The 13518-nt window shown below is 34.7% G+C and overlaps 1 protein-coding gene across 1 annotated transcript in view; it reads right to left on the bottom strand.

The window, feature by feature from the left end:
- SI (sucrase-isomaltase) overlaps positions 1-13518 on the bottom strand; it is a 113407-nt gene that overhangs the window by 79667 nt on the left and 20222 nt on the right. Inside the window, exons 13-16 of the mRNA XM_005895337.3 lie at positions 10520-10604; positions 6901-7018; positions 4737-4908; positions 1098-1214 (exon numbers count right to left, since the gene is read on the bottom strand). Coding sequence (XP_005895399.2) covers positions 1098-1214; positions 4737-4908; positions 6901-7018; positions 10520-10604 — 492 coding nt within the window. The remainder of the gene's footprint in view (positions 1-1097; positions 1215-4736; positions 4909-6900; positions 7019-10519; positions 10605-13518) is intronic.

Here is a 13518-nt window from a genome sequence, read left to right as displayed (position 1 = left end):
TATAAGACCCATGCCAAGGAGATACAGGTCTTTCCCAGTGGTCAACTTTGCCTTGCGGACCCCCTATCGGATGAGTCAAAATTTCCGTTGAACTGGGCTGTAGGATATAACTCTTTATCAAACCTCCTTCTTTGCCTTCATCTGCTTTCAGATTTAGGCCTGAATTGTGATCTGAAGCTCTCTCCACTTTCTCCTTCTTCCTCTTCTTTATCCACCACAAGTATTTCAGCAATAAATTGCTAACGTTTCTAACTCTGTCTTGGTGTCTGTTTTTTGGAGGACATAAATGAACACAAGTATAATTTAATTCACATGAGGATCTCCCAAGAACACAAATTTCTTGAAGCATCACTTAGGTGGATTAGGAAATAACGACTATCCAGTTTATACCTTTTACTTCTGTATTGTCATGCTTCCTTCCAGGCGGAGCTCTGAGTGGCTGTCCTTCTTCTCAAAGAGAATTAAGCCCCATTGTGTGTACGGTGAATAATTTCCTAACCAGTATGCACTTAATTGACTTAATGCTTTCACCTAATTTTCTCATTCCCTCTAAGAAATATGCCTATGAGAGCCCATAGCTCAGGGTTGGTAGATTAACCTCCCACCAGTTCAGATGCATGTTTACAAAGTGTTAGTTTTATTTTTTTCCCCACCTGTCATTACAGTTTTACTTATTAAAGAAAAATTATGGACCCAAACTACTTTGCAAGTGTCTTTAATTTCTTGGGTATCTTTAATAAAAGAAAAATGATAAATCCTTAAGAATATATTCTATTTATGAAAGAAAGTTACCTGGAACTTATTATTAGAATGTAAGAATTCAGACTCAAAAAGCTTTGTCATTAACTTAAAATATTATAATTTCACACATGTGTACATGTGTTAGGCTTAAAATATTTCTGCGATACTGTCATGATTTCCTTATTTGATCATAGTTTTATATATAAAATACAGACCTTGAGATGAGGAGTTCCAACTCGTCTTTGTGAATTATACCACAAACTTTCAGACCAGATCTCTATACATATACATTTAAGCACATTGCTAAAAATAGGATTATGTTTTATTTTGAAACATGGAGAACAAGAGGCATTTACCTCATATCCATCAGCATTATGGTTTCTGGCATACGGATAAAAAGCTCCAAGTTGCATCCACCTTCTGCAAAGCTCTTCTGTGGTCTCAGCCACAAACCCACAGATATCTGCTCCAACCTAAATAACATATATATCTATTATTTATATTGTAAAAATTCTCAAATTTTCCCAGGGCATCACATTTATACAACTGATTAATCTGTACCAATTTATAGTCTTTGTTTTACTGTCTTACTACTCCTCCTTGGTCTAATTGATTTTGGATTTTTGCCACACACTTGCCTCTAATTCAATGTATAAAGCTGAAACTTAGTTATTAAAATGTGTGGCTTCTTAATCCAAAACTCACCACCTGTGATTTGACTTTCCCTATTTATATTGCTGTAGGAGTAAAAGAGTAAAAATATTGCCAGATGTATGATCACATATAATTGCACTTTTTGTCCCTCAAGAACTCTTCAGAAAAAATGACTACTTAACTATTCAGTATTTAATGTTTACAGGCATTTCTCTGTTTTTGTAAGTGATATATATGTATCTATGCTGCTGCTGTTAAGTCACTTCAGTCATGTCCGACTCTGTGCGACCCCATAGATGGCAGCCCACCAGGCTCCCCCGTCCCTGGGATTCTCCAGGCAAGAACACTGGAGTGGGTTGCCATTTCCTTCTCCAATGCGAGAAGTGAAAAGTAAAAGTGAAGTCGCTCAGTCTGTTCGACTCCTAGCAACCCCATGGACTGCAGCCCACCAGCCTCCTCCGTCCATGGGATTTTCCAGGCAAGAGTACTGGAGTGGGGTGCCATCGCCTTCTCCAATATGTATCTATAAATAATATATAATACTATTTTGCATTCTTACTAGCTTTACATAAATGACATGTATGTGTTATACGGCATCTCACTTCTCAAAGAATTATTTTTGTGAGATGCAATTAGGTTAATATGGCTGCAGTTCTCTATTGTATGGGATCCCATCACTATAAAATATGATTGTATGAAGTGTGTATATAAGCATCTTTGTGAATATATATGTATATAAGACTACGTTCCTGACTTATTGGAAAAGTATATTTTTTAAATCAAAACTAGTTGTAACTTGTCAGGTAACATTTAACAGGAGGATTCCTGCATGCTGTTTTCTATTTCTCGAGGATTCTTTGTTCCTTATCAGTTCCTATTCCAAGAATGAGTAGAGCTGCACACCATTCTCAGGACTGAGGTCATAGGATGAGACATACAGTGACTCTTTTCAGTGTCAGCAACCTTGTATGTATTAGACTATCCATACCGGGGCTATTGATAAAATTTCATCTTGTGTAATAGCTGAGTAATCACATAAGCTTGCATTTCTGCTAATAAAGCACTCTTGCTCCATCAGAGCTCAGGTCCCTGTCTTTCTTTCTTTCTTCCTCTCTCTTTCTCTCTTTCACTTTATCGTCGACTCTGGACCACCAGGTTCTGAGTCCATTAAAGGACCCCAACAGTAACTACTTATAGTGAGTACAGTCACAATACAGGAATGTTCCCACTTGCTTCATTTTCTTGCTGATTTCTGATATTTTCAGGTTTTTAATTTTTATCACCTTATATATTAATGCGTTTCATTAAAGTTTTTACTTGCATGGCTCTTATTACTAGGAAAGTTGAGAATTTTTTCACTTTTTTTTTAGTCCATATGTATTTCTCTTTCTATAGAATTGCTTGACATGTCCTTTGCTGATTTTTCTACTCTCTTACCTTTTACAGATTTATAGTAGGTTATTTAAATTAAATATTACTCATTTATTACTTATATGAATTGAATATATAATTTTCCAGTAGTAGGAAACATTTTATTTTAATTTTTAAAATAGACATTAGATGAACAGAAAATTTCATTTTGTAACCAAATTTGTTTCTTTATTAGTTGTGCCTCTGTGCTCTGTTTAAGAAATTCAACTCCTAACCTTACATCATAAAGTTACTCACTTATATTTTCTTCTATGATGCTTAAAGTTTACTTTTCACACATAGGTTGTGTATTATTTGAGACAGAGAGTAATTTTATTTTATATTTTAAATGGATGATCAATTGTCCATATGAATGGTTGATACTTTATTTACTGAGCTGCAGTGATAGTACTACCATTAAACAAATTTTTATTAATGTATGGACCCATATCCTATTTTGAAATATTAATTTATCTGATCATTCACAGTTAAGTATCATTGCATTATATTATTATTTTAGCTGATAGGGCAAAATCCATGTGCTCTTTTCTATGTCTTTGAAGTGTATTGTCTTCCACATGAAGTTTAGAGTAACTTTATATGTTCTTCAAATTCTCTTTATAGTTTAAAATAGAATGTCACTGAATTAGATAACAGTTTTGGGAGAAAGCCTATTTCTATGAGACTCCTTATCTATGAATATGGTGTATCTTTAATTTACTAAGTTACTACAATTTCTCTCAAAAAGTCCCACACTTAGCTTGAATACTTACTCCTGGTTATTGCTTATTAGTTAGTTGCTATACCATACATAACATCCTATCTTGGAATACGTTGTAACATTGCTTATTTTTTCTTTTTTTTGTACAAAACTTGCCATATATTGATCTATTTTATTCAAAATTTCAGAGTCACCTTTTTATTTTGACATTTGTTTCTCTAGAGACATTGCTTTCATGGCATTCATCTCTTATTTTCATTACATTTCATTGTTTTCTTTTTCTTAATTCACATACTTCACTAATTAATGTTCAAAACTTCTTTGTTTATAATCTAAGCATTTAAGGCTAAAAATTTTCTTCTAAATACCAATTTGTCTGATGTCCCAAATTTCTGATATGAAGTACAATTGTTTGCATTCAATTCTATGGTTTCTCTCCCTCATTTCCATTCAGTTTATTTTGGTGAATCAATTGGTAATGTGTTTACTTTACTTTCCAAATTCAAGATGGGGTGTGTGTGTGTGTGTGTACGTGTGTATGTGGTAGCTTTTTTGTTTTGTTTTGGTTTGTTTCTGGTTTTCATTTTGTTTGATACATATGAAAGAATAAATCACTATAATCTTATAAATATTTCATATTTATTTTGTTATGTAATGATACTCCTTACTGTTGAAAATCAACATGTATAGTTCTTTATTTGCTTGATACAGAGACTTACCTGATTTCTTACATTTGGAATAGCTTATATAATTTTCTCTGCTTTAAAAATTTGAAACATTTCTGTCATCTTTTCTCTTTTAAATAGAAGAAACAACTTTATTATCTTTTTAACATAAATTGATAATCTAGAGAATTTTGAATATATCTAGACAATTGATATTTACTTTCTTTACAATGCCAATTTGGATTTTTCCTTACGGTTTTCTCTGGTGCTTTTGTATTTATTATGTAAGATTTTTCTGTGCTTTGTTTATATTGACTCTTGTTTTAGGAATTAGTATGATTTGACCAAATTTTGTTCATTCTCACTTTACACTCTAATGTTATAGACACCATTCACAATCTTATTTTTCTCATAAAGTCTCTAGGAATAGAAATTGAAATTTTCTGTCATATGCCTTTAATCATTTAACTGAAAATCATTAAGATGACAATATTACAAAATTTGTAATTACAGTGTTTATAAATAATATTGTAAAAACTACTTACCAAAGGTATTCCAAACAAACCAAACTCCAGCATTCCTGTAATAGACCATTCCATTTGTTCCCAAGAAGCAGTATTGTCTCCTAACCAATGTGCAGAATGGCTTCCAGATCCAGCAAAAGTTGATCGGGTAAGAATAAAGCTTCTTTTATTAGGAAGAACTTTTTCTATAGCTCTAAAAACAAAATCAAATTAATAAATAACATCTATTTTAAAATAATATTGATATGATAAATTCTAAAATATTAAATTCAAGGCATATATTAGTTTTTAGAACCAAGCTATAATAGTTACAACTATTAGTATTTTATATTAATTTTGCATTTACATATTAATATTTACTTAGTAAAATACATTCAGATCAAACATGGAAAAGAAATATTCTAGAAATGATTTAGACTTTGAATAATTTTCTTTACCAAATTAAACATGGATTTTCTGTACCCAGAAAACAAATCAATATTTGTTTTTGAAATATATGATTTAAATCCATTGAAAAATCTCTTTATAATATAAAGTACAGTAGTCCAAACTTGAACCCAAAACACATTTTTTGTGATTCAGTGGTGCTCAGTTCAGTTTAGTTCATTCAGTTGCTCAGTTGTGTCCGACTCTTCATGACCCCATGAATTGCAGCACGCCAGGCCTCCCTGTCCCTCACCAACTCCTGGAATTCACTCAAACTCATGTCCAACAAGTCAGTGATGCCATCCAGCCATCTCATCCTCTGTCGTCCCCTTCTCCTCCTGCCCCCAATCCCTCCCAGCATCAGAGTCTTTTCCAATTAGTCATCTCTTGGCATGAGGTGGCCAAAGTACTGGAGTTTCAGCTTTAGCATCATTCTTTCCAAAGAACACCCAGGACTGATCTCCTTTAGGATGGACTGGTTGGATCTCTTTGCAGTCCAAGGGACTCTCAAGAGTCTTCTTCAACACCACAGTTCAAAAGCATCAATTTTTCAGCACTCAGCTTTCTTCACAGTCCAACTGTCACATCCATGCATGACTACTGGAAAAACCATAGCCTTGACTAGACAGACCTTTGTTGGCAAAGTAATGTCTCTGCTTTTGAATATGCTTTCTAGGTTGGTCATAACTTTCCTTCCAAGGAGTAAGTGTTTTAATTTCATGGCTGCAATCACCATCTGCAGTGATTTTGGCTGATCATACATTAATGTCTATATTTTCAAATATTATCTAGCAATGTTGATGTAAAACTTATATGCTTGCAAAGCATTTTATTTTGTTTTAGAATTTCATCATCCACAATACTAGCATTATTCATCTCACCTCTATTAGTACTTGAATATTGTTGACAAATTTTTCCATAATTGGAAAATAATCAGAAAAAAGGTAATAAAATTTTAATTTGGTAGATTACATTAATAAAAATATAGTAGTATACTGAGGTGCTTTTTTAAAATTACCTTTATATGAACTATAATGTTCTTTCTAGAATTTATTTACTTATACTCTATTATATATAGAGAGAAGTGAACACTATGAAGATAGCATATACAATTTTGATATCCTGGTATGCTTTGGGACCAAATATGCTTTAGAATTAAAACTTGATCACAGTTGCTTAATTATGATAAAATTTAAAATTTATTGATCCAGAACTTTTTTTTGACTTACTATTGAATTATAGGTCCTTATACAATGCTTGAAAAAGTAAGCAATCCATATATGATTATCTCCTTTCTCTGCTTTGTATCATGCTACTTTTTTACACACAAGCAAACACATTTTATAGAGAATTACTTGTGAAATACTACATAGAAAACCACATTTTAAATGAAATACTCTTTAAAAAAAAATAGTGACTTGTCCAAATAGCACCATTGTCTTAGGCCAGTTATGAGATTCATGTTTAGAATACATGTTCAGACACACCAAGCTGAATCAAAATTTAGAAGGATAATTTCAGTTGATGAATTAAAAAAGGATCACAGTTAAGTACATATATCATGTAATTCTTAATAATTAAGTTTTAAATATGTGAATATTTAATAAAAGAGGTGATGCTTTTATGTCCTAATTTTTCACAATGAAAATAGTATCTTTCTTTCCTTTCCTACAGTTGTTATTATCCACTCTATGTAAATTACCAATTACATTTCTAGACAATAAATATTAGAGAGTATTCTGAATGAAACTGCACTTACTTCTCTGTAGCTATAGACATACTATATCCATAGAGGCTGTGTACATCATACTGTTTTCCCCAGTATTGCATAGCATCCATGCAAATTGTTTTGGAATACATGAGTTTGTCAAGAATATCTTAGAAAAAAAAAAAGAAAGAAATAATTAGGTAAGAAATATTTTGCCATTTTAAGCTTCATAATTCTTAAGTGATGTGCTATGTAATACTATATGTAATGAAAATATAATGAGAGACATCACTTTATGCTAAGTTCCAGTTGGGTCTCTACCCTTTATTCTCATTAACTGACCATTACATTTGCACTTAAAGTAATACATACTATGTTTCTTAGCTTCAGTAATGAATAAATTCGTGGAAATATTAGACTTTAACATGTATATAGAAATATATACATCTGTATTGTAAATCATATAATTATAGTCCTATTTGAAAATTGTGTAACTTTTTAAAAATATAACCTAATTCCACACATGTAGACTTGTTACACAACAGAAAATCATTTAAATTTCTGCTTTTCAGTTTTTTTATTGTGTTTTAATTTGCAGGCTTATGTAGCATTGTAATAATTATTGCTTTCTTCAGATGTCCTTATTACAATGTATTTCCCTAAGATCACTTATTTGCCTTTACGTTAAATTTTTACCAGTTTTAATGATGAAAACATGCTTTTTAAAATAGGTGAGAAGTTATTCACATTTGTTATTGCTGTTGTTTAGTCATTAAGTCATGTCCAACTCTTTTGAGACTCCATGGAGTGTAGCCTACAAGGATTCTCTGTTCACTGGAATTGCTATTTCCTTCTCCAGAGGATCTTTCCAATGCAGGAATTGAATCTGTGCCTCCAGTATTTACAGGCGGATGATTTACCACCAATTCCCAAGGGAAGCCCAACTATTCATATTAGCTACATCTAATAATGGCAAAGGAGGAAAGGAAAGATATTCCCCTTTGAATGCAGTGTTCCAAAGAATAGCAAGGAGAGATAAGAAAGCCTTCCTCAGTGATCAACGCAAAGAAATAGAGGAAAGCATTAGAATGGTAGAAACTAGAGATCTCTTTAAGAAAATCAGAGATACCAAAGGAATATTTCATGCAAAGATGGGACAGAAATTGTATGGACCTAACAGAAGAGAAGGCGATGGCACCCCTCTCCAGTACTCTTGCCTGGAAAATCCCATGGACAGAGAAGCCTGTTAGGCTGCAGTCCATGGGGTCGCTAAGAGTCAGACACGACTGAGCGACTTCACTTTCACTTTTCACTTTCATGCATTGGAGAAGGAAATGGCAACCCACTCCAGTGTTCTTGCCTGGAGAATCCCAGGGACGGCGGGGCCTGATGGGCTGCCGTCTATGGGGTCGCACAGAGTCGGACACGACTGAAGCAACTTAGCAGCAGCAGCAACAGAAGCAGAAGATATTAGGAAGAGTTGGCAAGAATACACAGAAGAACTATACAAAAAAGATCTTCATGGCCCAGATAATCATGATGATGTGATCACTCATCTAGAGCCAGACATCCAGGAATGCGAAGTCAAGTGGGCCTTAGGAAGCATTGCTACAAACAAAGCTATTGGAAGTGATAGAATTCCAGTTAAGCTATTTCAAATCTTAAAAGATGATGCTGTGAAAGTGCTACATTCAATATGCCAGCAAATTTGGAAAACTCAGCAGTGGCTACAGGACTGGAAAAGGTCAGTTTTCATTCCAATCTCAAAGAAAGATAATGCCAAAGAATGCTCAAACTACCACACAATTGCATTTATCTCACACAGTGGTACAGTAATGCTCAAAATTCTCCAATCCAGGCTTCAACAGTACCTTAACTATGAACTTCCAGATGTTCAAGCTGGTTTTAAAAAAGGCAGAGGAACCAGAGATCAGATTGCCAACATCCGTTGGATCATTGAAAAAGCAAGACGGTTCCAGAAAAATATCTACTTCTGCTTTATTGACTATGACAAAGCCTTTGACTGTGTGGATTACAACATACTGTGGAAAATTCTTCAAGAGATGGGAATACCAGACCACCTGTCCTGCCTCCTGAGAAATCTGTATGCAGGTCAAGAAGCAACAGTTAGAACTGGACATGGAACAACAGATTGGTTCCAAATAGGAAAAGGAGTACATCAAGGCTGTATATTGTCACTCTGCTTATTTAACTTACATGCAGAGTACATCATGAGAAATGCTGGACTGGATGAAGCACAAGCTGGAATCAAGATTGATGGGAGAAATATCAATAAATTCACATATGCAGATGACATCACCCTTATGGCAGAAAGCAAGGAAGAAATAAGATGAAAGTGAACTAAAGATGAAAGAACTTTTGATGAAAGTGAAAGAAGAGAGTGAAAAAGTTGACTTAAAACTCAATATTCAAAAAACAAAGATCATGGCATCGGGTCCCATTAAAGTGAAATTTGAAAGTGAACTCGCTCTGTTGTGTCCAACTCTTCGTGGCCCCATGGACTGTAGCCCACCAGGCTCCTCCATCCATGTGATTCTTCAGGCAAGAATACTGGAGTGGGTTTCCTTTTCCTTCACCAGGGGATCTTCCTGGCCCAGGGATCAAACCCAGGTCTCCCGCATTGCAGGCAGACACTTTAACCTCTGAGCCACCAGGGAAGATCATGGCATCTGGTCCCATTACTTAATGACAAATAGATGGGGAAACAGTTGAAACAGTCACAGACATTATTTTTGGGGGGTTCCACAATCACTGCAGATGGTGACTGCAGCCATGAAATTAAAAGATGCATGCTCCTTGGAAGAAAAGTTATGACCAACCGAGACAGCTTATTAAAAAGCAGAGACATTACTTTGCCAACAAAGGTCTGTCTAGTCAAAGTTATGGTTTTTCCAGTAGTCATCCATGGGTGTGAGAGTTGGACTATAAAGAAAGCTGAACACCAAAAAATTGATGCTTTTGAACTGTGGTGTTGGAGAAGACTCTTGAGAGTCCCTTGGACTGCAAGGAGATCCAACCTGTCCATCCTAAATGAAATCAGTCCTGAATATTCATTGGAAGGACGGATGCTGAAGCTGAAACTCCAATATTTTGGCCACCTGATGCAAAGAACTGACTCATTTGAAAAAACCCATATGCTTCAGTGGGAAAGATTGAATGCAGGAGGAGAAGGGGACAACAGAGGATGAGATGGTTGGATGGAATCACCGATTCAGTGGATATGAGTTTGAGTAAACTCCAGGAGTTGGTGATGGACAGGGAGGCCTGGTGTGCTGTAATCCAAGCGATCGCAAAGAGTAGGATGTGACTGAGTGACTGAACTTAACTGCATAATGACACAGAATTACAGCATGGTGCTCAAGGAAAAAAAGAATTATCATTTACATTATGATTTCAAACAAATTTTGTTTCTTTCATTTATCATTTAATCATGGGCAATTCATCAGTGGTAAAGACAAATATTCTACACCAAAATTTAAAAATGTGCTCCTTTCCTTAAGCATAAATATTTTGAACAAAAATAAACACCACAGTTATTTCAGGGTCTCAAAATTTTATCAACATCTGTAATTTAGAAAGATATGCTTGAATATACCAGTAAATAAATATAGTTTTTCTCAATTAACTGTAGAAGATAAATGAAATTTACCGGGAGTAAAAGGTGGGTAATTCAGGTTGTTTGCACTGCATCCTTTCTTTGAACCTTGAACAAAGCTGGAAACTTCATTCATGTCCTGAATGGATATAAGATAAAAAACAACATATTTTATATAGTTGTAAATCATATCTGTAGAAGGTCTCTATTTATTTGTAAATATTTTATCAAGCGCAACCATGACATTCTTCTCCAGAAGGCAAATATAACCTGCTGCTGCTGCTGCTAAGCTGCTTCAGTCGTGTCCAACTCTGTGCGACCCCATGGATGGCAGGCCACCAGGCTCCCCCATCCCTGGAATTCTCCAGGCAAGAACACTGGAGTGGGTTGTCATTTCCCTCTCCAATGCATGAAAGTGAAAACTGAAAGTGAAGTCGCTCAGTTGTGTCCTACCAACCTACAAACAACTTGTTTAACTATTCTCACTACTTGATTCTACTTCTAGTATGAACAAATTATTATAGTGAGAAAAAATATTACTTATGTTTGCATAAATATATATACCAGATAACAGAGGTATCTGGATGGGTTTAAAAGATTATACGGAGAAGGCAATGGCACCCGACTCCACTACTCTTGCCTGGAAAATCCCATAGACCGAGGAGCCTGGTGGGCTGCAGTCCATGGGGTTGCTGAGAGTCGGACATGACTGAATGACTTCACTTTCACTTTTCACTTTCATGCATTGGAGAAGGAAATGGCAACCCACTCCAGTGTACTTGCCTGGAGAATCTCAGGGACGGGGGAGCCTGGTGGGCTGCCGTCTATGGGGTTGCACAGAGTCGGACACGACTGAAGCGACTTAGCAGCAGCAGCAGCAAAGGATTATATACAACAAAAATATACTTGATTTACCTTGTTTAAAATATATATAAAGCATTAATCATATTAGATTAAATGTATTAAGCAATGGTCTTTTAAAATAACTGTATTGATCTTCTCACTGAACTTATCATTGTACGTATTTCCAGCACATTCATTTATTTAGCATAGTTTATTAATTTCAGCTGGCATTTATCTAGTTTCTATTGTGTGCCTTGCTAGCAGCTAGACACAGCACTTTTTGCCTGGGCTTCCCTGGTGGCTCAGATGGTAAACAATCTACCTACATTTCAGGAGACCTTGGTTCAATCCCTGGGTTGGGAAAATCCCCTGGAGAAGGGAATGGCAACCCACTTCTGTATTCTTGCCTGGAAAATCCCATGGACAGAGAAGCCTGGTGGGCTACAGTCCTGCTGCTGCTGCTGCTAAGTTGCTTCAGTGGTATCCGACTCTGTGCGACCCCATAGATGGAAGCCCACCAGGCTCCCCCGTCCCTGGAATTCTCCAGGCAAGAACACTGGAGTGGGTTGCCATTTCCTTCTCCAATACATGAAAGTGAAAAGTGAAAGTGAAGTTGCTCAGTCGTGTCCGACTCTTCACCACCCCATGGACTGCAGCCTACCAGGCTCCTCCATCCATGGGATTTTCCAGGCAAGAGTACTGGAGTGGGGTGCCATTGCCTTCTCCGGGGCTACAGTCTATGGGGTTGCAAAGAGTCAGACACAACTGAGTGACTAACACAACTCCTACACTTTCATGAGACAGTGAGAATATAAAAAAGGTGAATAGCATTTTAGTAATCTAATAAAAATGGCTATGACCTTATTGAATCCCTGGAAGAGTATCAGGGAACCCTAAGGCTGCTGGACCACATTATAAGAACCAGTTCTTTGTAAACTGAGGCCTCAATATTATCTTCCTGCTTACTAGTTCTATGTCCACAAACAGTTGAGTAAAATCTTTGAACTAAAAAAGATAATTCATATAAAATCATTTATAACATGCTCAAGAAATGTGTGTCTTTCTCCTTCTCTGTTAATATACCAGACTTCTACATATTTTTGAGTCTTATTTCCCACATCTCTACAGTATGTTGTTTCTGCTCTCACAAAGGTATCAAACTCAATCAATTCCTTTGTTAATTTGGTTTTCCTCAGAGGACGCATATTCTCTTCATTACTCTTCCCTTCTTCAATCCACATGATGCTCAGATGGAATTAATGTAAGAAATTAAGGCCATTCAGGAAGAAGATATAATTTCTCATCTTGATACACATTTTTGTTTTCTTAAGAGCCACAAAGAAAAACAATTAAGTAGTTATTCTAAAGTATACATTGGGGTTATTTTACTAAAATTACCTAATATATTCAATTTTTCTGTCATATGTCCAGTAGAATTAATACAAGGAGATACTATAGTTGAACAGGCAATAATTTTAGATAAACATAAATATTTTTTTCTTCTTGACTGCACAAATTGAATTAAATTTAAACATAGCATCAAGTACTGAAATTCATAAATGGAACTGAGTTGTATTATTTTAAATTTTGTCTTTTTCTAAAATATTTTATTAACTCTTGTATATAATATCACTGAAGAAATGCAAGAGCAAACATTTAACTCTGATATTAATGTTATTCTTCTTGAACTGTGTATTTGTAACTTGCAATAAAATTGCAGCATTCACTCAAAAATATATTTTATCTTATTCAATTTAAGAGTAAATAAAATAATTTAATATAGTATTATAATAAAATAACTTAAAATGAAATTTGATCATTTGTGTGATTTTAACTATATTCTATAGCAAATGGATAGCATTTAATATTTTATTATTTTTAATTAAAATGTCTTATCTATTTGGAAAGATTATAGTATTAATAAGCTAAACTTACTACTCATAATTTGAAGGAATTGATTTGTATTTCTTTTAATGTATTTTGTATTTTTGTTCTTTCAGAATTCTGAAAATACTTTTCTCTAACATATTCAAATCATTTAAGTGATGTTACATTTATATAATGTCATGTAAGAAGTGATTTTGATTAGCATTTCAACATTAGAATCAGATTGAAAGTTTTGTAAGTTTTGAGGCAAAGAACTCAGTGAATTGATAGTAAGATGTATTCCTACAGATTTTCAGGTATTATTAAAATCATCTCAAGTCTAG

This window comes from Bos mutus, chromosome 1 (assembly GCF_027580195.1).
Source record: "Bos mutus isolate GX-2022 chromosome 1, NWIPB_WYAK_1.1, whole genome shotgun sequence".
In the NCBI taxonomy this organism is placed as follows: Eukaryota; Metazoa; Chordata; class Mammalia; order Artiodactyla; family Bovidae; genus Bos; species Bos mutus.
Note: the sequence above shows the minus strand (reverse complement) of the source record. Positions and strands in the feature narration are given on the sequence as shown.